The 23,312-nt window shown below is 38.9% G+C and overlaps 4 protein-coding genes across 10 annotated transcripts; 1 reads left to right on the top strand and 3 right to left on the bottom strand.

The window, feature by feature from the left end:
* Positions 1-1,180: 1,180 nt before the first annotated feature.
* LOC112562660 lies at positions 1,181-7,875 on the bottom strand. Of its 3 annotated transcripts, none has more exons than XM_025236051.1 (7): positions 7,265-7,875; positions 5,156-5,320; positions 4,716-4,898; positions 4,317-4,528; positions 3,257-3,313; positions 2,458-2,713; positions 1,181-1,516 (listed from the first exon to the last, which is right to left on the bottom strand). In XM_025236051.1, exons 1-7 carry the CDS (start codon positions 7,469-7,471, stop codon positions 1,214-1,216), a joined length of 1,383 nt encoding a protein of 460 aa, XP_025091836.1. In that variant the 5' UTR covers positions 7,472-7,875; the 3' UTR covers positions 1,181-1,213. The 3 variants fall into 3 exon arrangements, with proteins under 3 accessions (XP_025091836.1, XP_025091835.1, XP_025091837.1); XM_025236050.1 differs by having other exon boundaries at positions 4,716-4,916; XM_025236052.1 differs by having other exon boundaries at positions 1,381-1,516; positions 2,411-2,713; positions 4,716-4,916.
* Positions 7,876-7,972: 97 nt separating this feature from the next.
* Positions 7,973-22,884, top strand: LOC112562246 (CST complex subunit STN1-like). Of its 4 annotated transcripts, XM_025235358.1 has the most exons (11): positions 7,973-8,098; positions 8,428-8,498; positions 14,575-14,822; positions 15,402-15,497; positions 15,695-15,754; positions 16,022-16,186; positions 16,892-17,046; positions 17,415-17,537; positions 21,669-21,755; positions 21,904-21,976; positions 22,436-22,884. In XM_025235358.1, exons 3-11 carry the CDS (start codon positions 14,687-14,689, stop codon positions 22,600-22,602), a joined length of 1,062 nt encoding a protein of 353 aa, XP_025091143.1. In that variant the 5' UTR covers positions 7,973-8,098; positions 8,428-8,498; positions 14,575-14,686; the 3' UTR covers positions 22,603-22,884. The 4 variants fall into 4 exon arrangements, with proteins under 4 accessions (XP_025091143.1, XP_025091142.1, XP_025091140.1 ...); XM_025235357.1 differs by lacking the exons at positions 7,973-8,098; positions 8,428-8,498 and adding an exon at positions 13,809-13,888; XM_025235355.1 differs by lacking the exons at positions 7,973-8,098; positions 8,428-8,498 and adding an exon at positions 13,814-14,335.
* On the bottom strand, positions 9,053-13,781 carry LOC112562248 (39S ribosomal protein L18, mitochondrial-like). Its single transcript, XM_025235363.1, has 6 exons — positions 13,621-13,781; positions 13,134-13,221; positions 11,656-11,733; positions 11,069-11,182; positions 10,346-10,463; positions 9,053-9,459 (listed from the first exon to the last, which is right to left on the bottom strand). Exons 1-6 carry the CDS (start codon positions 13,733-13,735, stop codon positions 9,307-9,309), a joined length of 666 nt encoding a protein of 221 aa, XP_025091148.1. The 5' UTR covers positions 13,736-13,781; the 3' UTR covers positions 9,053-9,306.
* LOC112562244 (3 beta-hydroxysteroid dehydrogenase type 7-like) lies at positions 17,545-21,661 on the bottom strand. 2 transcript variants are annotated; one of them, XM_025235354.1, is made up of 5 exons: positions 21,301-21,661; positions 20,250-20,590; positions 19,744-19,908; positions 19,003-19,218; positions 17,545-18,319 (listed from the first exon to the last, which is right to left on the bottom strand). In XM_025235354.1, the coding sequence occupies exons 2-5, from the start codon at positions 20,566-20,568 to the stop codon at positions 17,766-17,768; spliced, it is 1,254 nt and encodes a 417-aa protein (XP_025091139.1). In that variant the 5' UTR covers positions 20,569-20,590; positions 21,301-21,661; the 3' UTR covers positions 17,545-17,765. The 2 variants fall into 2 exon arrangements, with proteins under 2 accessions (XP_025091139.1, XP_025091138.1); XM_025235353.1 differs by having other exon boundaries at positions 20,250-21,661.
* Positions 22,885-23,312: the final 428 nt, after the last annotated feature.

Genomic DNA, 23,312 nt, shown 5'->3' on the forward strand with positions numbered 1-23,312 from the left:
TTTTTATAATTATTTTAATTTTTTAAAAGGAGGGGGGAAGGGAGATAATCGACCAGTCCCCTCACAAACTGCAAATTTTCGCATAAAATTGTGAAAACGTTTTAAATAAAATGCACATAGAAAAACAGCAACCTGTACGCAAGTATTTCCGACATTATTTCAAAATAGCAATTTATGACGGTCGGAATCAAAAGAAATGAGAGACCTTCGATGTAGAAATAGAGTATAAACTGTAAAAATGTGTAATCTGTCACGATCTGAACGATCCAGACTAAGTGTATACACAATCACTTCGATGATTCTGGATGGAGTATTATGACGATCGAGACTAAAAAATGGTGATTTCTAAAGATTGACATGGTAAGGCACAGCAAGCAAATAAAATGTAAAAAGATCTATAGCATTTTCCAATCTAAAGAAAATTCAAGTATATACAAGTACACAAATTGAGTATACACAATCATTTCCATGACTTCTGTGTCTCATCAGGTTCGTCAGAAAGAAGTCAGTGGTCTGATTTTAAAAACTGCACGCGCACGCACACGCACACACACTACCTTTTACAAGAGGTTTCGCACATTCCCCAGTTCATTCCCCCACATAATAATATATAATATATTCACTATGTATATGTATACATCATACTTAATATATACGTCATGTACAAAATATATTTGTATCAAAAATAAAATGTGAATAGTTTCTATTTTGATTGTTCTTATTCGCATTTCTAGAATTGTAAAAAGTAACGAAGGTTTGAGGGCATAATATATTATATTCTTCCTCACATGTTCGGAGAGTAAAAATTATTATGTTCAAATGCGAATATAACGCATAAAGTAAGCTGCTGGTCATGCAGAAATTCAGCAAGACCTTCAGGTGCTGGTATTCGCATTATACTGTAAAGTCCCTTTCTATATGTTCTGACATTCGAAATCAGATTTCTTTAAAAGTTTTTCTTGGATCTGTAACACAGTTTAATTGGTTTTCTCATGACTGTTTGCCAGAATCATGCACAAGCACGTACGTCACTTTAAAGAACTGGAAAGTAGCTTGTGCACGTTTCGCATACATTTGGGGGAAAGTCGTCTGCTGATGTCCACCACCCACACTCAACTGAAGATGCCGATCATATAGTGCGATGTAGTGGACACGCACGAGCTGAGCTCCTTTGCAACGGACAAAATAAAAATGAATAATGTACGCATGATTCTTAGCCCTTACAGCAGAGCCATTGTAAAAATCTTTTCCGGTACAACTGGACTCTGTACCAAAATCCTTCGTTGAAAAGATTGTAGATGATGGCGTTGAGCGCTGTCAGGACATAGGTGCTTCGTTGGAGAACTCCCACGGCCGACAGCTCCAAACGGTTGGTAGGAATAAACACCCTGTTGTAGCACATGGCCAGGAGGACTAAAAATGGCGTGTAAGAGACGAAGAACAGGGCTGTAGTTATTCCCAAAGACAGCAGCGTTCTGTCCTTTATTTTGACCTTCACATTTTTTCTTAGAACTCTCTGGGACAGACGCAAAAGTAAATAAAAGCGAAGTCAGTAATGGTTTAACAATACCAAAGACCCTGAATATTTTTAAAGGGCTAATGCGTAGGGCTGCACTAAAGAGGATACACTTAATTCAACACGCAACCGATTTTTGAAGTTACACTACTCCGCACACAAAACTATACTTAGATCTAGGAATGTGGGCTTATTCATCACATGGAAGTAGCAATAGAGGGTTAATATTACAGTGGACCCTCGATTATCTGGTTTTAATTAACAATGCATTCGGTTTTCCAGAATCACCACACTCCCCCCACCTCCCGGACCCACTTTAAAAAAAAAAAGCCGCGCTACAGTGTTATATCGTCCAACTGAAAAAGAATATCTTAGCAAAAGGAAAACAATGTATGACACGTGACAAAAGTTTGCCTCTCGCATAGTCGGATTTACGATTGCTTTACAGCTTTATTTTCGCCTTGTTAATCTGAAATTACAGCTATAGACATAAAAAGGCTTAATAAGTTACTTATGATAATACTGATTTTCTGTGTGTTGTTTTTTGAGTGTAATATGTCTTTGAATGCATGAATGGGGTAGCCCCCCCCCCCCCAAAAAAAAAAGGCCGGTCGAGGGGGGGATCACTTTTGACATATACTCTATTCTCACTATGAAGTTTCGAACATCCGGGGTGCACTTAAACTTTTCACCTAACATATTTCCGCAATAAAATTAATGCGAAATGGACATAGCTAGGACAATTTGACTTAGGCTGTGGGGTGAATTGACCGGCCCTCCTTCGCCGTTATAAATTTTATTATGATGCTGTTGTTTTTAATGGTTTAATTGTTCAAAACCTTTCAAAAGAATCTGAGACCATGTTGAATAAAAATTTCGGAGACGTATGCATACAAGCGCTCTCTCTCGTTTTCCGCCCGTCACGCGATCGCTGTACGTACAAAGGGACTGTTTCGACTCTCAGGGAGCTCGAGAACGGAGAGTTGGTTGGTGGAATGCTTCCTCTTCTCCCACATTTGCTGAAAGCTGTGCAGCGACCTGGCCGTTGAAGGAGCAGGCCGCACTACGATCTTGTTCTGGAATTCGACTGTTTTCCTGTTTTTGGAGTCGACTTTCGAGGTAGAGGGCGGGGTTTTGCTGATGGGGATAGTGGTCTCGCCCCTCGGCTTCTGCTCATACCTCCCAACTCCAGGAAACCTTGTAAATATATACATATGCATATATATATTTTCTTAACCACCACTTTTGTACATATCCACCTTCCTTTATGTTTACTACAAATTATTCTATAATTCTTACTTATTTCATTAACGTATTTCATTTACTTCGCTGTAAAGGGCGAGGGCTAAATAGAAAAAAGCCTTTTCTTGCTTATTTTACCTATCGTAAATAAAGAATTGTCAATGTCATTTTCAGTTCCTTCCTTTCCTTTCCTCAGACCCTAGTTTCCACTTCTTCTTCTCTTTACATTTTCTTTCTCGTCTTTTTTCTTGCCTGCAGGCTTCTCGCGCCTCTCACTAGGGAGCTCCAAAAAGTGGAGACTGGGCATTTTGAGCCTTTGGCGGGATTTTTTTCTTCGACTTTTCACGGATTCTTGGGCCCTTAACGAAAATGATTTTATTTGCAGATTGGGCTGCCGCGGCAAACTCAGGGGTAATGTTAGAGAACGAACAGGTGGGGGAGTGTGACGATTGTAGGTTCTTAGAATTCTTGCAATCACGATGAAAACTGCCGACCAACCTCTTCCTGGAGCGAACTCTGTAGGCATCCTTGTTCTTTTTCTTCTTATTTCTCAAGCTGCAAAAAAGGTAATGAAAAATAACGTAGATGTCAAGTAAAATTGGACTAAAATTAAAGATACAGCATTCTAAATAGTTTTCTCTCAGAATTTAAAGTTTCAAATGGATTGCTTACTTACAACCGTTGCTAAAATACAACTGTCGTGCCTGATCTCGGACGCCATCATTGTGTAACTCTTTAGTAAGGAAAACAAATCAACTCTAAATCGTGACGTAGGAGAGCTCTTTTGTCAATGAAGGCGTTCTTGTCCACTTCGCTCACCTCTACATCTTTGTACTTGAGGTTCAAAATTGTTCGGCACGACTCCCAGATCTATTATGTCTGCGACTGTTTTGCAATGTGAGATTTTGAGCCGAAACGAGTCAGACCGTCACAATCTATCAGTTCAGCCCAACATGCTGGTTTAATTCTCTTTTTCCTTTAAAAGCAGCTAGGCGTCTGTATCCTCGTGTGTCGCTGCAGGGACAGAATCTACGCATCGTTTAACACAGCACGGCATCTGAAGGCGGAACCCAACCCACTCCCGATAAGTGAAACTCTCTTCTCCTCAATGGTCGAGCTCCGTCAATCTATTTACCCTCTCTTGCAAAGACTTGTCATTCTGATGTCCAGTTGGCGAATTAGCTGTCAAAAAAAGGGTCCGGTCGTTGAATGCTGCTTTAACAAGCACGGGTTCTCGTGTTTGTCACTGACCGCCAAAATAGTCAAAGGAGAGAGAGGCTACATGGCGATAGATTGGACGTCACTACAAAGAATCGTTCTTTTTTTTATTCTCTCGTAGAATTCTCCAGTAAAAGGAAGCTGTATTTTTTAAATAAAAGATGCAACACTTCTTCTGCTGCTGCCGTTGCTGTTATTGCTGCTACTACTGCTCGTAACCAATATAAGTTAAATCTTCTTCTTTCAATCGATATACCATTAAATCTTCTTTCAACCAATATACCATTAACTCCTAAAGAAGGAGCAAAAGTGACGTGCTGCTTTCGCCCTTTTTGCTTACTATGCACCCCGGCGCACTGAGCCGAAGATGTAGGTGTGCGAGATTCCGGAGACGGCTCGGCGTCTGGACATCACAGTCACAAGACCGCCGTTCTGCGTTAATTTGCTGATGTACCAAGCCAGCTGGATGTCCTGTTGCAGCAGGTAGGTCATCACGATCAGATACAGCACTAAGTGCGTAGTAAAGTACATACTGTCCACCACGGCAGGACTCTGCAAACACGAACAACCCTACTTTTATTGACACTTGCAAAACTCTGGCAGGTTATATGCCGATAAAAGTTTGTTTCCTCTCTTCCTCACTCTCCCTCTCTTTGCCTCCCTTTTGCCTCTCCCATTCGTAAGCGCGAATTTTATTTCGAAACAGTTTTCAGGATGAAATGGAAAAAAGCATCTTTACCTCACAGAGGATAATGTAGTCATCTTTTAAGTTGATCATGATTACACCGTACATGAATGTGAATGGCGCGTTTACCACGCATGACATCATCAAAGTTGCAACCAGAGTGGTGATTACGGCTTTACGCCCAATGGTCATCGAGGGGTACATCACCGAGAAATAACGAATGGTGTTGAGGGCAACCTGCATGACCGGTTGTAACTGCGAGTTGTAACAAAAATATCGGCTTCCTCCCACATCATCATCATTATCATCAATCATCATCAACATCATTATCATTATCATCATCATAAAAGGCTGTGAGGAAATATGTGTGACGAGCAAGGATCATTTACTAGATTTCGACATGCGTCTCTGCAGCTGTGAGGAAAGGATGCAACTGCTAGGAGCGCGTGGCTTATAAGGCTACACGGAAACACTTTCTGAGACACTCGACTTACCAGCATAAGGACGTCAAGCGTGATGCAGACAGAGATGATGACAGAGCTGAAGACCCATAGTCTAAGGTGACTTGGCGCCCAGGGTGTCAGGAGGAGAAACATGTCGATTGGGAAGCCGAAGAGACAGCAGATGAGGTCCGCTGACGACATGGTCACGATAAATGGCTGGAAGCAACATCGTTTGGTGTTAAGATAGAAACCCTTGTTCATTAGTTTCATTCGTTCGTCCGACACCTCCTTCATCTATTTCTTTTAACATCTCTAAGTACACTTTTCTTATCCATAATACTGGTATCCAGTCTGTAGGAGGTAAAATTCACTGAATCGATCTTAGTTCGATGTGCACCAGATACGATGTAGCTGATCACATGCCCATTTCATATTTTTAACGATAAATCAAAAATAATTGTAAATACCATATCTTAAAAAGTATGAGCAAATAAACTAATCGGAAGGCGCTAAATAAAGTTTCTTAATATATATAATATCATGAAAAACCCTTCACCACCATTACACCTCTGTTTCCATCGGTGTGGGTTGGGGGGTGGTGCTATGCAGCATGCACTCTGCAGACGACATGGACCTGTAGCTGGCCCCATAAATGAACTGCAGAACAGATGTTTTAAAAAAGGTCAGATCTGTTCAACTGTAGTCCTGCCTGGTCTGAAGCCAGCCTAATCTTCTGCCAGCGGTTCCTCAGGGATTATGCTGGTGCGATTGTTGACTACTTTGAACGTGACTTTGCTTTGGTGGCTGAATAGGTTGATGATTCTGTAGTTTTGACAGTTCTGTAGGTGATCCATTGTTGTTTCTTCTTTATTTGTCACCCTAGAATTTATAAGGCTATTGAAAACGGCACTTCTTTGATGTTTCCAGCGAGGGTGTTCACCGTCTTCAGGGCATCGAATTTACCCCCGAATTTGCCCTTGAAGATCATCGAAACGTTTGGGTTGTACAGATTCTCCAAGAAAAAGCAAAGTCGGGTGCTGGTTGAAGGACATCTTGCTTTCAGCTTCAACTTCAGGCTTGTTAAGACAAGGTTATAATCGCTATGTCGGCACTTGGATATTTCATTATTTTAATATTATTTTATGTTGAATTTGAAACTTACAGGCAGTAAAAGGAAGTTTGTTTAGTTATGGACCTAACGATCTGGAGTGCCAAGCTGCTGTTCTGGATTCTTTTTGTGGTGAATAGTATTAGCTGTGGTGGGTCTATGGCTTTGTGCAAACTCTTAGCGCCCCTATCGATGGTTTCACCAACCCAGATTTACCTATTCTTCCTGCTTATTTCTGGTAGACGTCTGGGAGACAGAGCAAATGGAGGGATATTGCATGTAAGCGTAGACATTAAATAATGTTAACGTCTCTGATGTAGAGGAATGGAGGCTGCGTCTGCCTAGAAATGGTGCGGTATTCGTATTTTTGTGCATCTCAGATTTTTGAGTTTTTCAATGTCTTTTGTATGTTGAATTTTTCATGTATTCTTTTAAAGACATAAATATTAGCAATTCGTTTTGTTTTAACTGCCAATAGGCGCCCCAGTGACTGTTGATACAGTGAAAGCAGTGTTGTGCCGGACTTTCGCTTTATTATTCTTGTTTGATCATCCATCCTGGAAAAAGAACTTTCTTTTTGAACTTTGTTAAAATTAGATAATAGTAAGGATTGACGGGTGTATGTTTACTGAGAATTTTATTTAACTTTTATCGTGTAATTTTTGTTAGTTAAATTTATTTAATATGATCGTTAAGAGAGGCAGAGTTGTTTTGAGAAGAAAAGAACGCGCAAATGTCACGTGAAGGCGAGTGTCTGTGACATTTGCTAACGAGTAGTCTAGTGTTTCGGGCAAAGCCTGGTCACCTTCGCTCAAAACAGGCCTAAGTACCGAGCCAGCTGTTCCTCCCAGCGACCAGAACCGCCAGACCAGTATAAGCGCTCGTGAACTGGTGCCAGTAAAGAAATGAATGAATCCTGACTTTGACCGATCCGGTTTAAAGTTTTTTTCTGCGTCAATTCTCCATAGTCCTTTTTTATCGGAGTGTATACTCGTACAAACACACATGGAAAGAAGGATGAGTGTATAGACATACACACTGACAGACCCTACCTGAAAAGGACGAGTGATCACGGAACCAGTCATAAGTCGTAGGTAGACATAACACACGACACCGTTGGTCATTAAACCCAGCAAGACCAGCACGCCGATGTAGGAAGCTGTGATGACATCAGGGTGGTGGGTCAACTTGCTGTCGTCGCTGGACTCATAGGTTGTGTCAGATTCATTTGAGTCATACACGTAGAAGTCATCGGTCATCGTGGAATACCAGGTATTTCTCGGTGCTACGCTCTCCTCCCCCTACCTTCATCGTGCTTGAACTGAGGTCAAAGGTCCCACACGAACTGAAGATGCCAAGCTTTTCTCGGAGAAGGAGCCCAGATCAATGCCTGTTGTGAGAAGAAAGCTGTTCAAGACAGCTTTGCTGGCCAACACAAGATACAGGCGGCAAAGTTTTTCTCATTCAGACGGCAGATTGCGCGTGTTAGCAGTGCGTAGCTATCACAGATGTGCATTAAACATTTCATGCTGACCAGCCACTGTTGTTTCACTTTACTTTCAGCTATGTCTGATCTGAAAGCTAACCCAGAACTGGCACTAAAAGGAGAGAAAATAGCAAGATATTATCACAGATATTTTCAGCCATAACGATGTCGTCATTCCCTCGCCTTCTTTGACGTCACTATGGACATTTACGAAATCATCTCTGATGTCATAAACGACGAACGTCGTCAAATCTGCTATTATTGCATCATAACAGTTAGTGTCTTCTATTTTCTTCACTTCTGCGTGAATGGCGGTCAGGATCAACTTTATTTGACGGAATATACTTGTTTTTTACGAGCGCACCGTGAAGAGTGAAGGTATCTGCCTGAACGATCACAGGTAATACAAAAGTATGCGGATCACGTGTTTATGCTAGTTGTTCACATTGTCAAACGAAAAATACAGATACTGAATTTAGTTTGATGAAAGACAACAATGATAAACAAATACATGACCTCGCTGGTGTTATCCTATTTCAGAGGCTGTAAGTTCTTCTATATGCTACCGCAGACAAAGAAACAGGAAGTTGCTTATTATAGCAAACAATCATTATGATTATAATTATTTTCTTAACAAACTGACATATCCACAATTCGCTCTTTAAACAACCTGGAGGAGATGCCGTAGAGACAGCATTATACATACTTAAAACGCTTTTTATCTTGCAGAAATACTAACAAGCCATAGAAAAGTGACTACAGCTATTGGCAGCATGCCATCTGCCATCATCTGCCGAGGGGTCAGCATTAAATAAATCATATTAAAGGAAAAGTTTTCTCAAAATATTTCTCAAGAGTAGAAGGTAAAGCAGTGGATGAAGGTATGAAGGGATGTAGATTCTATAAACAGTGTCAGATGGAAGCGTTACATGATGGTTAGCATGGCAGAGAGTATTGCCAAGGAGTTAAGAATGGTAATTCAGGGAAAGTACTTTGTGAACAGATATGTTTTCAGAGAAGGTTTGAATGTAGCCTTGTAGTCCGAGTAGCGAATGTTTACTTTTATATTTCCCCTAAAACACAATGAGGGCGAGCTCATAAAAATCAAAATGCAAGTCTCAAAAGATGGAAATTCTGTCTGAAGTGACTTTCAAAATTTCCATCACCAGATAGAAACATTGCACCTATGCTTTTAAAAGTCTTCTTGTAGCACAGCTGTAACTTCCAGCCAGATAGATGCTAACTGTATCAACATGAACACATAAAATGTGAATTCACAGATCTTTTCTAACAAACATTCAAACTGATGCTTCATGCATTGAAGTCTTTCTCTCTCATATAATCAACAGTTTAATCTTGAAATACATTTCATCTTTAATCCTGTAGAAAGGGCTTTTCATAAACTATTTGTCCATGCCTGTCACATAATCATAAATGTGGGGAAAAAACAGCACAAATGAGCATACTGTCAGTCCAGATTCAATCTTTAATTTTCACACTATATTAAGTTCCGTGGAACAACAGTAATAGATGATGATAATTAGTTCTGACAGCACTCTACTTGCATCGATCCTTCACATGCAAGGTTCTGGAATCACCCATGTAGAACTACAGTGGTTGATAATCATCCTTCCATTTCTTGCCCTCACCAATGCGTGTAGCACGAGAAAAATCGATGCCAGGAACAAATTCCACCTCCAGGAACTCTTTTTCCTCAAGGTCCAGTCCTAGTTCCTTCAGTCCGCCAAGAAATGCTTGCATCTAGAAACAGATGGACATATAATGAAGTAACTTTAAACTACTACTTTATGCAATTTTAAAAAAAAAACATGCAATAAAACATGAAAATAAATGTATTGTGCAGCACAAACATAACATTTTCAGTCTAAACTAATAGGCTACATTGTGATTTGTACTTCTGTGAAGTTCTTCCTCTCTGATTAGGTTTAAAAATTGCTCATCTTTTTTTGAATGACTACTTGTGGTGTTCAACAATCATTGTAACTGGCCATGAAAAAATCAGCTGAAAGTTTTTAAAGACTTAGGATGAAACATAGTATTTGCTATATATCATAGCGTTATCAAACTAGCCTGTGTACCGCTATTACATATCACCAATGTAAATGTAACAGGGATATCATGCATCCTGTTGCTGACAGGTTCATAGATGTTGCTGCACAGAAGTTGTACTTTATTACATTAAAATCCTCATAAAAGGATTTTAGAAGTGTTACTATTTTTTGTTCTTAGTGAACTCCATTTTCCCATTCTTGTCACAGAAAGGTGATCCCCTCATCGGGGAAAACCTGTATCTGCAACTTCTGGATAACTGCTTTGACATTTAGTAAATTTTCTAAAAGACAGAAATGGCATGGACAAAATTCCAGTCAACGCTCGTCACGTCTAAAATAAAAAAAGATTACTAACAGTTGGGCTGAGGAAAGTGAATGTTTTTGGTTTGAAGTCACAAACTTATACAAAGAAAAAAAATCTCTGTTGCTATTGTGCTTATTTTAATGGAAAACAAGTTTGCTTTTGGTGGAGGTTTTCATTTTGGCAGATATGACTGAATGTTGGAAGGTTAATTTCATGGTTTTGGTGGGAAAACAACCCACTAGTGGACACTCCTGATGTTTGTGTTAATTACCTTTTCTGAATTCTTATGCTCTTCAAGTTCCTCATAGAAGACTTCTGTGATACCAGACTCCAGGCTGCGTTGAGCTAAGACACGACCCACATTTTCTGCAGCACTAACATCAACACAGCTGCACACCCCAAATACATTACTTGAAGCAGATGTCAACATTGCCTTCAGTTTCAACAGCAACATAGCTGCACTTACAATTACCACAGTTTTTAAAAATACTTAAAATAAATATTGAATATTGTTGCTCACTGCCATAACTTTAAAAAAAAGCTTAGAAATATATATAAATATATATCGAAACTTGCTCTTCCAAGCTCTTTGGTTTCCCCATCAAATTTAATATTTGTGGTATACAAACATGGTCAAAGAAAACTGTAATAACAATTAACATAATGCATGATGATGATTTCCTGCTACAAAGATTTAAGATTAAGAAAAAAACTTAACAGATCAAAAAGCTTGTGCTGCTATAAAATTAAGAATGGTCAGGGAATTTCATAACATTAATGAAAGTAGCTCATCTGCTAATCCACACACCTTATAAAGCTGTGTATAAAGCAGTTGCAATAACATTATCGACCTCAAGGAAAGATATATAGAACAGTTATTTAAGCATAAAATCATCTGCATAAAAGGCTAGTACAATCTACCGTCTACATTACACATAGGACCAATATTATTTGTTTCTTTTTCCTCATTCCATGGTCAAAAGTGTGTGCATACCTGTACAAGCCATCTCTAATGGCCCACTCATTAGTGGAGGCTGATATGACTGTTCGTCCAGAAAAATGTTCAATGCGTCCTATTGTATGGCGATTGGTCTGTTCAAACACGACCCTGTATCAGCAGAGCACAATACATTTTTAAGCCCACAAACACATTTACAATGTTACCAACCTGCACGTTTTTGGTGTAGTTTTTCAGAAAACAAGACAAACACATTATGTACCTTAATCATTCTATTTTCCTCTCTCTTGCCTTCCCTCCCTCCTTCTCTCTTGTTTGACAACACCCAATAAAGCCAGAACAAGAGAAACTAAAGAAAAGGCTGTATACCGGTATTGTCTCAAAGTATTTTGAGGAAATAAACATGAACATGTAGCATAAGACAAATGAACTATTACCTAGCTATGTCATGACATATTTCTTTACTTCTATTTATTCACCTTTTATAAAATTTTCGGATAAAAACCTATGTTTCTAGCAGTAATTACAAGCATCAGTTACCAATAAAATGAGTCTGCTAGAAAAGCAGTGGTCAAAGGTCATCTGATGGTCAGCTCTGCTCTGCACCCAGCATCAGCACTCACCTGTGATAGAAATCTTTTCTGGGAGCTTGCAGCACCCACCCTTGTCTCTTCCTAGCTAACCCCATGAACTCCAGATTTCTGAAACATTACATGATGAGTACATTCAGTCAGCTGCACTATAGTAAAACTTTCTTCACATACAGGTAAATCCTAAAATGATGTGCAATTCACACACACTTACACATTATCTATTACTTTATGCTACATGATTATTATGATTTAATATCCATAGCTTATTTAATAGTTGTTGTTTTTTTAATTTTCTTTGAACATGCTCATCGATTAGTACTGAAAACAGTGTACTACGTCACATTGTTAAACTATAGTGATTTTAAAATGTGAACAGGTAACACTGTAATAACGCGAACAATTAACACTTTAACATACAGCTCATTGAAAAATTAATCGGAGTTGAAAAAATCCACATAGAAACCGTATCACTGTTTAAGCAACGGTTTAAAGCTGTGGAAAAAAGTTGCAGCTTATAATCCAAAATTTATGGTAACTTTACTACAGATGTAAAAATGAAATATCAAACACAAGTTTTACTATGAAATATTACGTGGTCTAAAGATGCCAAAAGAATACTGGAATAATAGTGATAAGCGTTACCAATCTGTTCTTGCAATCAGTACAAACTGTCCTTGTTATGTTTTAATTTTTTATTTTGCTGGCTCCTGCACTATTTGAACTTCCCTTACTTTCCAGCTAGACAATTCCGCTCCTCGTCTGACAGCTGTCTCCTAACTATTCATGTCACCAAAACAACAAATGGTCACAGCATTTTTAGTTACTGTGCTGCGAAACAATGGAACTCTCTTCCTTTCCATGTCTGCCACCTGCCTTTAATCCTTTAAATGTGCATTGAAAATGCACTTCTTCCTTAAACATTACTCCTAACAACTGTCCACACCAAGCTCGTCCTTTGTCACACCCTTCCCCACTTTCCTGCTCATTGTTACTTACCTGCTCGTCTTCCTTTAGCAAAATCATGATACTCTCAGTCCTTGTTACTTGGATCCTCTTTATGTTTTTTATATTTGTCTTTTATTCATCATCAGTACTGTTGTTTATCCTTCTGTCCTTCATATGTTGTTTGCTTGTTCTTCTGACCTTCTTATATTGCCCATATCTTGTTTTTGTGCTTAAGCACTAATAGCATGCACCTTAGGAGTGTGAGTATACACTATATAAATTTTACATTTATTATTATTATTCTTAAGAGTTTATGATCATAAGACTTCATTTTTAAGGAAATTTGTAAGGGTTTCACTTTCAGATAATTGCATAAACCCAAAACCATTTAGATGAAGTTTTTAATTGTTTAAGTCTATATGTATATATTTATATATAATATGACAAAATATAGCAATCAATTCAATTACTCAAAAGTTAAAGGTAATGCAAATACACAGTGTATGCAAATCACAATAACACCAAATCTATACATGTTATGAAGGTAACTTCTAACATCTCACCTAGGGTTTCTGTTTTCAAATAAAGGATTTACTTTGAAGTCCTTGTTGGAGCTTGCTTTGCTGCATCCGGGATTAGATGTTGAATAAGCTACAGCAGAAAAATAATTTGTAAGCTTAACAAAACAATTACCTTCGCTTACTTTTCGTCTGACAGTTATTTATTCACAGATCTTGTTGTTGTTGTTTTTAATTTCATCTCTTTCATCATTTTTCTCTCTTCTGTCTTTACCCAAATCCAAATTGTTTTATAACTTCATCTAAAATCTCAATACAAGTTTGGCATTAAAACTAAAGGGAGAATAATTTCATTCGTTCCCACTCTGTCTGCTACTTTAATGTCTGACGCTGTATTATTGATTCTAATAAAAAAACATGCAAAAGTAAAATACTATCTGGTTGTCGATACAGTCTCTGGTGACATTGAGGCCACGATAAATGTTGAAATATTAAATCATATACGTATGTGCAAAATCAAATAAATTCTTACATTTTCCAAGTGAAGTTCTTATTGCTGGAAAAATCGAGATGCATGAGTATACGCGAGTGTCTAGAAAAGCTGGAGACATAAGACGAAGGCTTCCAAATACAGATTGGCAGGACATTCTTGATTTAGCTGTCCAACAGTTTACCGGAAAGCTTGGATCATCTCCCCTGATAAACAGTTCTCCAGAGTTATAGCCCTTATGGCGGCAGGTTTGCTTTCTTCAGACTTCAGTGTAAACAAGTATATTTATATTTCTCCTCATCACGAGAAGGTACTCGCTGATCAGAGTTCACTTGTGATATCTCGCAAGTGTTTGAGTGATGAAACAACCCAATCTTCTTCTGTACTAGTACTACAAGGATGGACGTTTATTCGGAGGCTACAAACGACCTACCTTGGACTTAGTTTACCATTAGTTATTGATCGAGCTTAGGCTTGATCATTATCACTCTTGTAAATTTTCTTTAAACTATTTCTTTACACAGTAGGTAAAAGGAAATTGGAGGAGGGATAAGCAAGCAATAGAAAGATAGGGACAGAAAAGACAAATAGAGTTGCGAGACGGATGACACCACAGCAATTTCTACCCCCCTCCCCCCAACTCCTTTGAAGCATCATGAGCCTGCTGCCAAACATGACCAGTCAACACGCCAGTCTAGGGAAGGGATATCAAGAGCAGAAGTATTTCACTATTTTGCTATGCTGATGTTGCACACGTGTAAGCATGATTCAAATGAAGTGATAGATCAAAAGTTGATCTAAAATCATAACTGGAAAGTTTAGCAGAAATCAGCCTTGGTGAAACTTGGCACTGCTAGTTTTATGATAAAATTGATCATTCCAAAAACCCACAATTACTTATGTCTTTGTTGGAGTCGAGTGGTATGCATTGCATGAGTAATTGCTCCAAAATGTTTTGTGACATCTGTATACAATCCAGAAATGCCTCTGTTTCAGAAAGAACAAACTTCCAATGAATATTTCTTGGTATAACAAAGGACTTTCTAAACCAAAAAAATTCACATTCATAAAAGACAACTAGGCATGCAAAGACATTCAAACATATCAAATGTCAAGTGCAGAAGAGACATCCGATAGGACATTTTACCCACCTAAATTGTGGGGTCTGAGTTCTCTGTTCAATGTATTCAACAAGCTGTACATCAGAGACATCATTAGGCTGAAGCCTTACCCAGGATTTCCAGGTGAGACTAAAACATTATTGTGAAAGACATGTTTCCATATTTAGAGTATGTGTTTGTGCCTGTGTACACACACACAAGAGAGTATAGAATAGCTAGGGTAACCCACTTGATGCACTCTAAGTAACACAGTCCCAATAGCTTAGCTGCCACCAAACTTGTTTCAGCAAGAAGATAGGGTGGCAATTTGAATATAGAGGATAAAAAAGTGTCTGTGTGGATACACAGTCATTGGGGTTTTGAGTAATTATGTAATGACATGAAAAAAAAAAGGCGACCAAACCAGGAAAACTTGTAGAATCATGTGATGAAAGTTACAGTTGCAATATTATCAGAATGAATATAACTGAAGATCTTATGTTATTTGATCACTTTAGATTTAAAAAAATAGTAATGTTAACTCAAGGCCTAAGCTGTAAAAGACTAGTTTTAGTAGTGTTTTCTGAATAAACAGTGAACACTATATGGTCTGTATGGTGGATTCATAATCATGAAAGTTGTGTAGCTCTTCAATATTGTTTTATGATTATGTAATTAAATATTATGTCAGTTACAGCTTACAAATATTGATATTTTTCACAGGTGCATTTGCTTATGGAAATCATCCGGTCTTCAAGGTGGATGTTGTAGGTATTGTGGTCAAGGCAGAGGAAAAAGATAAAATATTTATTTATGCTGGTGAGTTCAACTAAATGAAACATTTGTTACAAATGCTAATCATTTATCTAGTTTCATTTTTATTTATGTGAAGCACTAAAAATGTGTTCTGGATAGACAAAGGCACAGGCAAAATATTACATTCAAATGAATGTTTTTAAAAAAGATTTTTTTATTATTATATAAATACTAGTATTATACATTCTTATTATAAACAGTTGATGATGGAACGGGTGTTGTCAGTGCCCTTTGCTGGAAGAGACCATTCTCTTGGAGTGGTGAGTTCCTTCCCCATCCACCATCTTACTTTCCTCCCATATTTGTGTTGATGTGTGTGTTTTACACATGACCATACATTCATGAATATGTTTGCACATTCCATGTAAAACTGATGCACTTAAACAGTTTCTACAAATCACGTAGAAAAATCACAGCCTTTAAAGATGCTCTAAGAATGACCATTTGAAAGAAAGATGTCTAAGCAAAGCCATTTCTTATGTTAATTTTGTGAAACAACTCTAGAGTTATGTTCCCTTTAATTTTAGGCCATGTTGCCACACCTGGTCTGCCTACCGAACTCCAGTCACGGCTCACCAGGTGGCAGCAAGAAATAGAGGTTGCCTCTGGTTACCAGCTTGGACACCTGATTCACGTCCGGGGCAAGCTAAAAGTCTATCGCGGCATGATGGAGATTGTTGCTTCTTACCATCTTATCCTTCAGTACTTGTGGAAAGACTCTAGCACTGTTTCTGAAACATTTTGCATTTTAGTTTTGATTTATTTGAGGAGAAAGTAAGGCTAGAAGATATGTGTATGCCACGATTCTGTCCTATCTTTAATACAATGAAAAGAAACTAATCATGATGTCCACAGCTTAAGTGCATGAATTTGCATGCACATTGTACAGTTCATGCTATTTCCTTGCCGTAATATAGCCTCAGTTGCTGGCACGGCGTAAAACACCAATTCCCCCCCACCTCACAAAGTACACAAGCGATTTATAGCTAAAGAAAGATAAAACATCATCATTCTGATGTGTTAGATTGCACTTCCATTTATCTCGTTAAAACAGATTGTAGTGATTTAGAGTATGTCTAATCCCAGACAACCAACTACTAAAGATACCATTTAATCATGATTTCACTTTCTGCAGATTTTTTAAAAATTTGTGTTATTGGTGCTCTTTTATGTGTGTTAACGGGTTAATTAAGAGATGACAAAAGTTAAAGGCTGCTCATAGTTTTGGTCAGAGACTAAAAACTTATTACAAAAGTTATAAAGTATTTTATAAATGGTAGACGCAATTTTTTTTTTTTATCCCTTTATAGTTTATACCATGGATCATTATTCTCTTATTCTACAGTGAGAAACAATTCAGTCTGCTATTTCTTGAGCTTTTCCTTAACTAAAATTAGGAAAAATAGAGAATCCATCTGAGCAAGTGGCTCGGATGATGGAATTGCCAACCCTGTACCGCCAGTGTTACAACAAGCCCTTTATCTTGCCCTGCAAACTAGCTCAAGAACTGCAAAACAGCAAGACCACCAAAGAAAGTGGGCAGGGCAATCAGGTGCATCATGTTAAATTTGAGTCTATATGTATATTTTAGCTTGTTTTTATTTCTGTACAGTGCACTGAGCCTACTTTAAAGTGAGGGAAATGTGCTTCAAAAATACTATAATTATTGTTTTTATTATATTTATTCTTTTTTCTTATCTCTTATTTCAAAGAATTCAAATCTCAAGTGTCTTTTCCAAACACACATACCTTAATGAATATCCATGCAATCTATACATCAACCAAAACATAAGTTTATAGAGACCAGACAACACAGCATCAAAAGGACCAAGATCTTGCATGACTTGGTATGCAGTGATTGCTTTTTTACTGCAAAAAAGTTCATTTGTCTGAAAAATTAAATGCTTAACTCTTGTGCAGGCTATCAACATGGTTGAACTGACTGGCAAAATTAAGCTGCTGCTTAAACATGGTTTTCTGTCAGAATTTTCCTTTGGAGATTTGCTTGAGCAGCTGGAGAACTCTGACTCTGAGGCAAAAGTGGTAAGTTTCATTGTCTCTTCTCACTTTCGTGTGAATTTTTTAAAGGTAGCTTGGGTAAATAAAGTTAAAATAAATATTAATTGTTAAGAACTTGTGTGCCTTTGAACATCCACACACAGGCAGGAATATGCTTGTTTTATGGACAGCCAAGCTGCTGGTTTTATTCATGTTCATAAAGCAGAACTTGTTGAAATGATTGCTCCAGCATGAAATTGATGGCAAAGTACATTACAGCTCTACTGTTCTGTAATAAGCTATTGATCTTTGTTGAGCTTCTTGCACAGAAAATACTGGGTGGAAATCAAACATTCTTATTGCTTTATCACCCTTAAAATAAAGATCCATGTTGATATACTTAAGACTGCAGGATTCTGTTCCTAAGTTTATCTTTATCAGGGGAGATAAAGCATACAACAGACGTTCCAGCAGATAGACTGTTCCATAAACAAGTGAAAAGGGCAGATAATACGGTGACAGACTGTAGCCACGGCACTTGAGATAGGGTTGCATGAAACTGAAGCTGTTCTGGAGTGGAGTTTGATCAGGAATGTAAAACACTTCTCCTCCAATGTCCGCATTGTTGTACAAAGCTGTATCAGCTTGTACGAAAGCTGTAGCCACATTTCCAACATAGCATTGCTGGAACAGTGACTGGCCTCTGCCAACTCGCACTAACTTTCCTCCTCGAGACTTTGCACTGCGAAGGCCAGTTGTCACATAGTATGGATCAAGTTCTCCATACATGACATTTGCTCTTAGTGAAACTGTGTTCAGATATCTACCTGCAGAGAGAAAATCAAAATATTTATGCTTGTTTAGGCAGGATATTACAGACAACAAGTATCCACTATAGTTCAGTCTTGTTACACCATCTTGATTCTGCTGGCCAAAACAAAGATACATATCTAAACAAGGGGCCGTTGGCAGGATACTAACAGGAGTTTCTTCTCATAAAGTGATTCATCTTTTGTGCTACAAATATTTTCCATGATTAGACGACTGAATAATATTTATATTCTTAGATTTATATTTCAGATATTTGTGCACAAACAATTATCCAACAGTGTAGCTCATCTTATATTTTCTTTGATCGGATTTACATTAATTCTCTAACTTTTTAAAACACACACATAAGCACTTAAACATTTTAATGTGTATGTTTCCATTGCTGCTGTCTCTATTTTTAAATTTGGGGGCCAGTGAATGCCTGCCTACATTATTAAATATTCTAATAATCATCAGCAAAAATCAATTTAGCTGTCAAACAGGTATATATTATTATCTCTAAATATTCTATGTATGTCATCATGAACTGATTTCTTTAAAAGATTTATGTAATATTATTGTGAGCTATGTTATACATTTAGATGAGTTCATTATACACAAAAAGTATTTATTATACTGCCAGGGTCACAGACTCATAGAAAGGTGATGAAACTAAAGGAAACAAAAACATTTTACAAACCATTTAAGGTTTTTTTCCCATTCGATGTAACAACCAATTGCTCAGCCTGAAGCTTTGTGAGTGGGTAACTAGGAAATAAGAACTTGTCTGGAATAAAGGTGTTTTCTTCTGTACCACCTCGAATAGGTGTAAATCCAACAACCACGTCCACTGTGCTACAGAAAATAAGCCTCTGGACATCACGTCGATGGCAGGCCCTTAAGATGTTGAGCGTTCCTAGATGTAGACAAAGGACTAAAACTGTAAACTCATGACAAAATTCCTGCTTCTTCGCTGTCCTGAGGCAAATGCTGACCTAAGCATCAGATTTTTACACGCAGATGGAAATCAAAAACATAACTTACTAAATTCATCACAACACCATGGATCATGACTGTGATTCATCAGCTCATGAAGCCGTTTCATTTTTTATTTTTTTTTTAACGAGCGTCATTTATTGTAGTCTTCTCTCACCTACTGAGTGAATAAGATCATCGTGTTATGTGGTGCATGATGACAGTAAAATACTATGCGTATAATGTCGACATGGGAGATTGTAATGGAGTGTTGTGTGGGCTGATATAATGTCATGTCACTGGGTGTCCTCTGGTTGGTGTGTTGTGGCAGTAACAGCTCTACACTTTCGTAATAATACATTCTCTAGTCTAGACACTGAAGTGAAGGCTTAAGGAACAAAGGTGGGGGGGATATCATTGTGGTGGGGGAAGTGGTAATGGCAGCAGGGGAGAGTTGGGTACCCACCGTTGACATTGACGTTCTCCATGCCCTTGGTGTCCGGAAAGGTCCCGTAACTGACCAGTCCTGCGATATGTATGACCGAGGTGACGTCTTGGGTGGCCCTGAGCACAACATCCGGGTCCGTAATGGATCCTGTCATCGCCACTACAGGCTTGGTGGCCTTGTACTCTGCAGCATCGCAACGACAAGTTTCACATTAAAATGAACGATTTTCTCAAATTTCTCATGCGATATGTATTTGTATAGGCCTAAATTTGTTAAACAAAAAAGTCAGTGTATGTATTTTTGTTTGTTTTTAAAGTCAGTTATCTTGTGTTTTGTTGTTTTTTTTACGATGTGCCTCATTTTGTAATCATGCACTTTAATATATAATCATGTGTAATTGCATTTGTAAAGGTGGGATCGTGTGTATGTGTCTATATATTTTCTAAAGTGTTTATTTATTCTTGCGTTGAGAAATGAACGCAAGACCGTTTGAACAGACGACGTCAGTGTGGGCCACCTCTCACCGAGTTTCTGTACGAAGGGTTGAAGGTCAAGGACGCGGATCTCCCGTACGTGCGGCGCGTGCTGCTGCAGCTGGCTGATCACGTGCTGCCCCAGAAATCCCGCCCCGCCGGTCACCAACACCACATCCCCCGCCACCTCTCCTCCCTGCGCCTCCGCCGTTGGAGGGACCTCGTCACGGTGATGCTTCATTGGAGCTGCTGGAAGAACCTCCGGCATCACAGGACACTTGCTTCCCGAACTCAGCTGCTGTACACCTCGTCTGCTCATGCCAGTGTAGTTTCTGGCACAATGCACCTGCTTCCATAGGATCTTCTGCATTTTTGTAATCAGTGGAGTAATGCTGAAACAGTTAAATGTACACTCACGGCTCTTACAACAGCGATAAGGCTGTGACGACGGTGCAAAATGTTTGAAAGTCAAATTTAATTACTATTGCAGCTCACGAGAACAATACAGGAGAATTGAATGATTATTTACTCTTTTTGTTAAAACTAATTAGGACCAAGCAGGTTGCCGATGTTTATGAAAATTAAAAAAATCAGTGGAATTAACTCGTCGCCTTCCGCATAGAGAGAAGAACAGTGCACATTAGATCGAGGCTGAGTGAAACTGGTCCTCCGTCCATCCAGCAGGTTTTCAGTCTACTTGTTTTCCTTTTAACGGGTTGTGACCACTTGTCTCGCCTCCTTCCCTTCCCACTACTTTTAAGACATTGATTTATTCAGTGTGATGAACTAATGTGTTTTGGTGGCTCGGGTTCTTTCTGCTGAGCAGTCAGCCTCTCGATATTTCAAATTTAATGCAGACAAAACAAAGCACTTTCCAAGACATTACTTTCTTAAAATTTAAATTCTAATTATGAAGTGTGAAAAATACACACATACAAACTTTTATTTTCTAGTAACGCTTGGTGTGGAACTCAGTTGTTGTGGATCAGTATGTGGCCCACGTTTTTGTTGTCTTTAAATATCACTTTTTAGTCGTTTTGTTATTTTAGACTTGTAACTTAAAAGCACTTATTATACAAATAGAGTCTTGTAGCAAACTTACCTATAGTGCTCGCGGGAATGCTCACTGCAGTTTGGCGGTCAGGATCCAGTCACACAGGCTACTGATGGTGTTCAGGGTCCAGCATCGCAGGCTATTGATGTCACGTGATGAAGATTTCTCTTACAGCCAGTCCCATCACTAGTTTCCACCTCCACTGTCTTTAGGTCCCGGGGCTCAGGTGCTCTGACGACCTCCTCATCAAAGGGGGTCCCGTCTGATCGCCCCAGTGGCGCATCGATCCGCGCGGTCTGATCGCTGTTTGTAACCTCCCTCCAACACACTCACACATCTCCCACATTGTCTTCAAACTGACACGAACACATGCATGAACCTAGTGCCTAATTCCCGCCATGTGTGTGTGTGGTCAGGGTCCGGCTGTCGTGCGCCAGGCGCTGTGCATGCTGGAAGACACCGGCATGGTGTGCTGCAGACGGGACTGTGGCGCCATCTACGAGGTACTCCGCTTCGACCTTCGGCTTCGTTTGTTATCTTACTCTTATTGTGTGTTTTTTAAACTGCAATCACGTGTTGTTAAAGGAACAGAGAATTCTATATAACATGCAATGAGTTGGTGTGTGTGTACTCGTGTGCTTGTGGTTGCAGAATCTGACCAGCAGCTGTCACCTCGATCGTGCTGTGCTGTCTATACTCAAGACAGAGTGCTGCAAGTCAAAATGTGAGTCAACAATAATACTTACACATTAAAACGAGAAAGCCTTATAGCGCGCGTAGTCGCATTCGAATCAGGAACTACTTTTGCGTGGTGACGTCATTCTTCTGGGTTCAGGTGTCGGGGGTCAGAAGGTCTCACGCTCCATACGCGTCCTGTGTGACGTCAGCGAGGGAGACAAAATGTCGGTCATTGTTAGGATTTGAACTGAAGTGGTCGGTGGTGTGTCGTTAGTTGGATTAGTGATATATATTAGTGATAACAATCAAGATGGCACCTGACTTACCGCTTTTTTTGAAGTTTGTTAGCGAATCGGTCTTCGCGCAGTGATATATTCGATTGCGATTACGTGCTCTTGATTATTAACCTTCCAATTTTCAAAATGTTGTCCCGAGTAGCAGCCAGATATTAATCAGTGTGGCATGAATGTATTAATCTCTGCATTTGGTTATTTTGTGACTTTAGACAAGGAGCGGGGCTGTCACTATCTACGCGTGTTAGACGAGCTCCGCAAGACAGTGCAGTATTCGGGGATTAACGAGAGAGCTGTCCTTGCGGTGCTGGACAGACTGGAGACCGACAGTGACGTCATGCGGACGGCCGACAAAAGCTACCTCCCTGTCATTGTCTAAGCCAGCTGGCGTGCTTGAAAGAAATTCATTTTAGTACACACACACTTGAATGGAGGAAGGCATTGTTGTGTGGTACCTAGCACCCATCTACACATTTAGGATAGCTAAATGGTTGTTTATTTGACTCAAGCAGCAGTCAGTTCCCGACACTGTTTGATGTTTGTGGAGTAACGGGATAGAAGACAGCTTGCTGGTGACACGAAAGCTGTCTCAAAATGGTAATCATGCTGCTTTATTTTGTTAATTTCAGTTTGCTTGCCTATAATAAATATGAAAATCTTATTCTCGCGCTTTTGTTGTGTCGTTGTTCAAAGAACATGTAATTATGGAAATTAAGTCCGGTAAGATATAGCCACTGGAAGTGAGGTGAAACGAACTCTTGCTCATCATAATATACTTCTTAAAATCTGAACAAATAAATTCTCTTGATATACTATACGCCTTCAAGCAATGATGTTGATAGTCACATTGGTGTTGACAATATTTAGTTCGTCAAGATGACAACGAATGAGAGAGATGGAAGTTAAGACGAATCCATGCCTAACATGAGCTGATGGGTCTCATCTCTTTCTGTGAGAATGCTAACATTAGAAGGTCTGTTTGGTGAATGATGAAGACACCTTGTTAAGTACTTTAGAACTAGTAGCATTTTATGAACTAAACAATCATTTCAATATCAATAGAATTGTCACTTCAGTGGGTCCTAAAAG

The sequence above is a fragment of the Pomacea canaliculata genome, linkage group LG4 (genome assembly GCF_003073045.1).
Source record: "Pomacea canaliculata isolate SZHN2017 linkage group LG4, ASM307304v1, whole genome shotgun sequence".
NCBI classification, from domain to species: domain Eukaryota; kingdom Metazoa; phylum Mollusca; class Gastropoda; order Architaenioglossa; family Ampullariidae; genus Pomacea; species Pomacea canaliculata.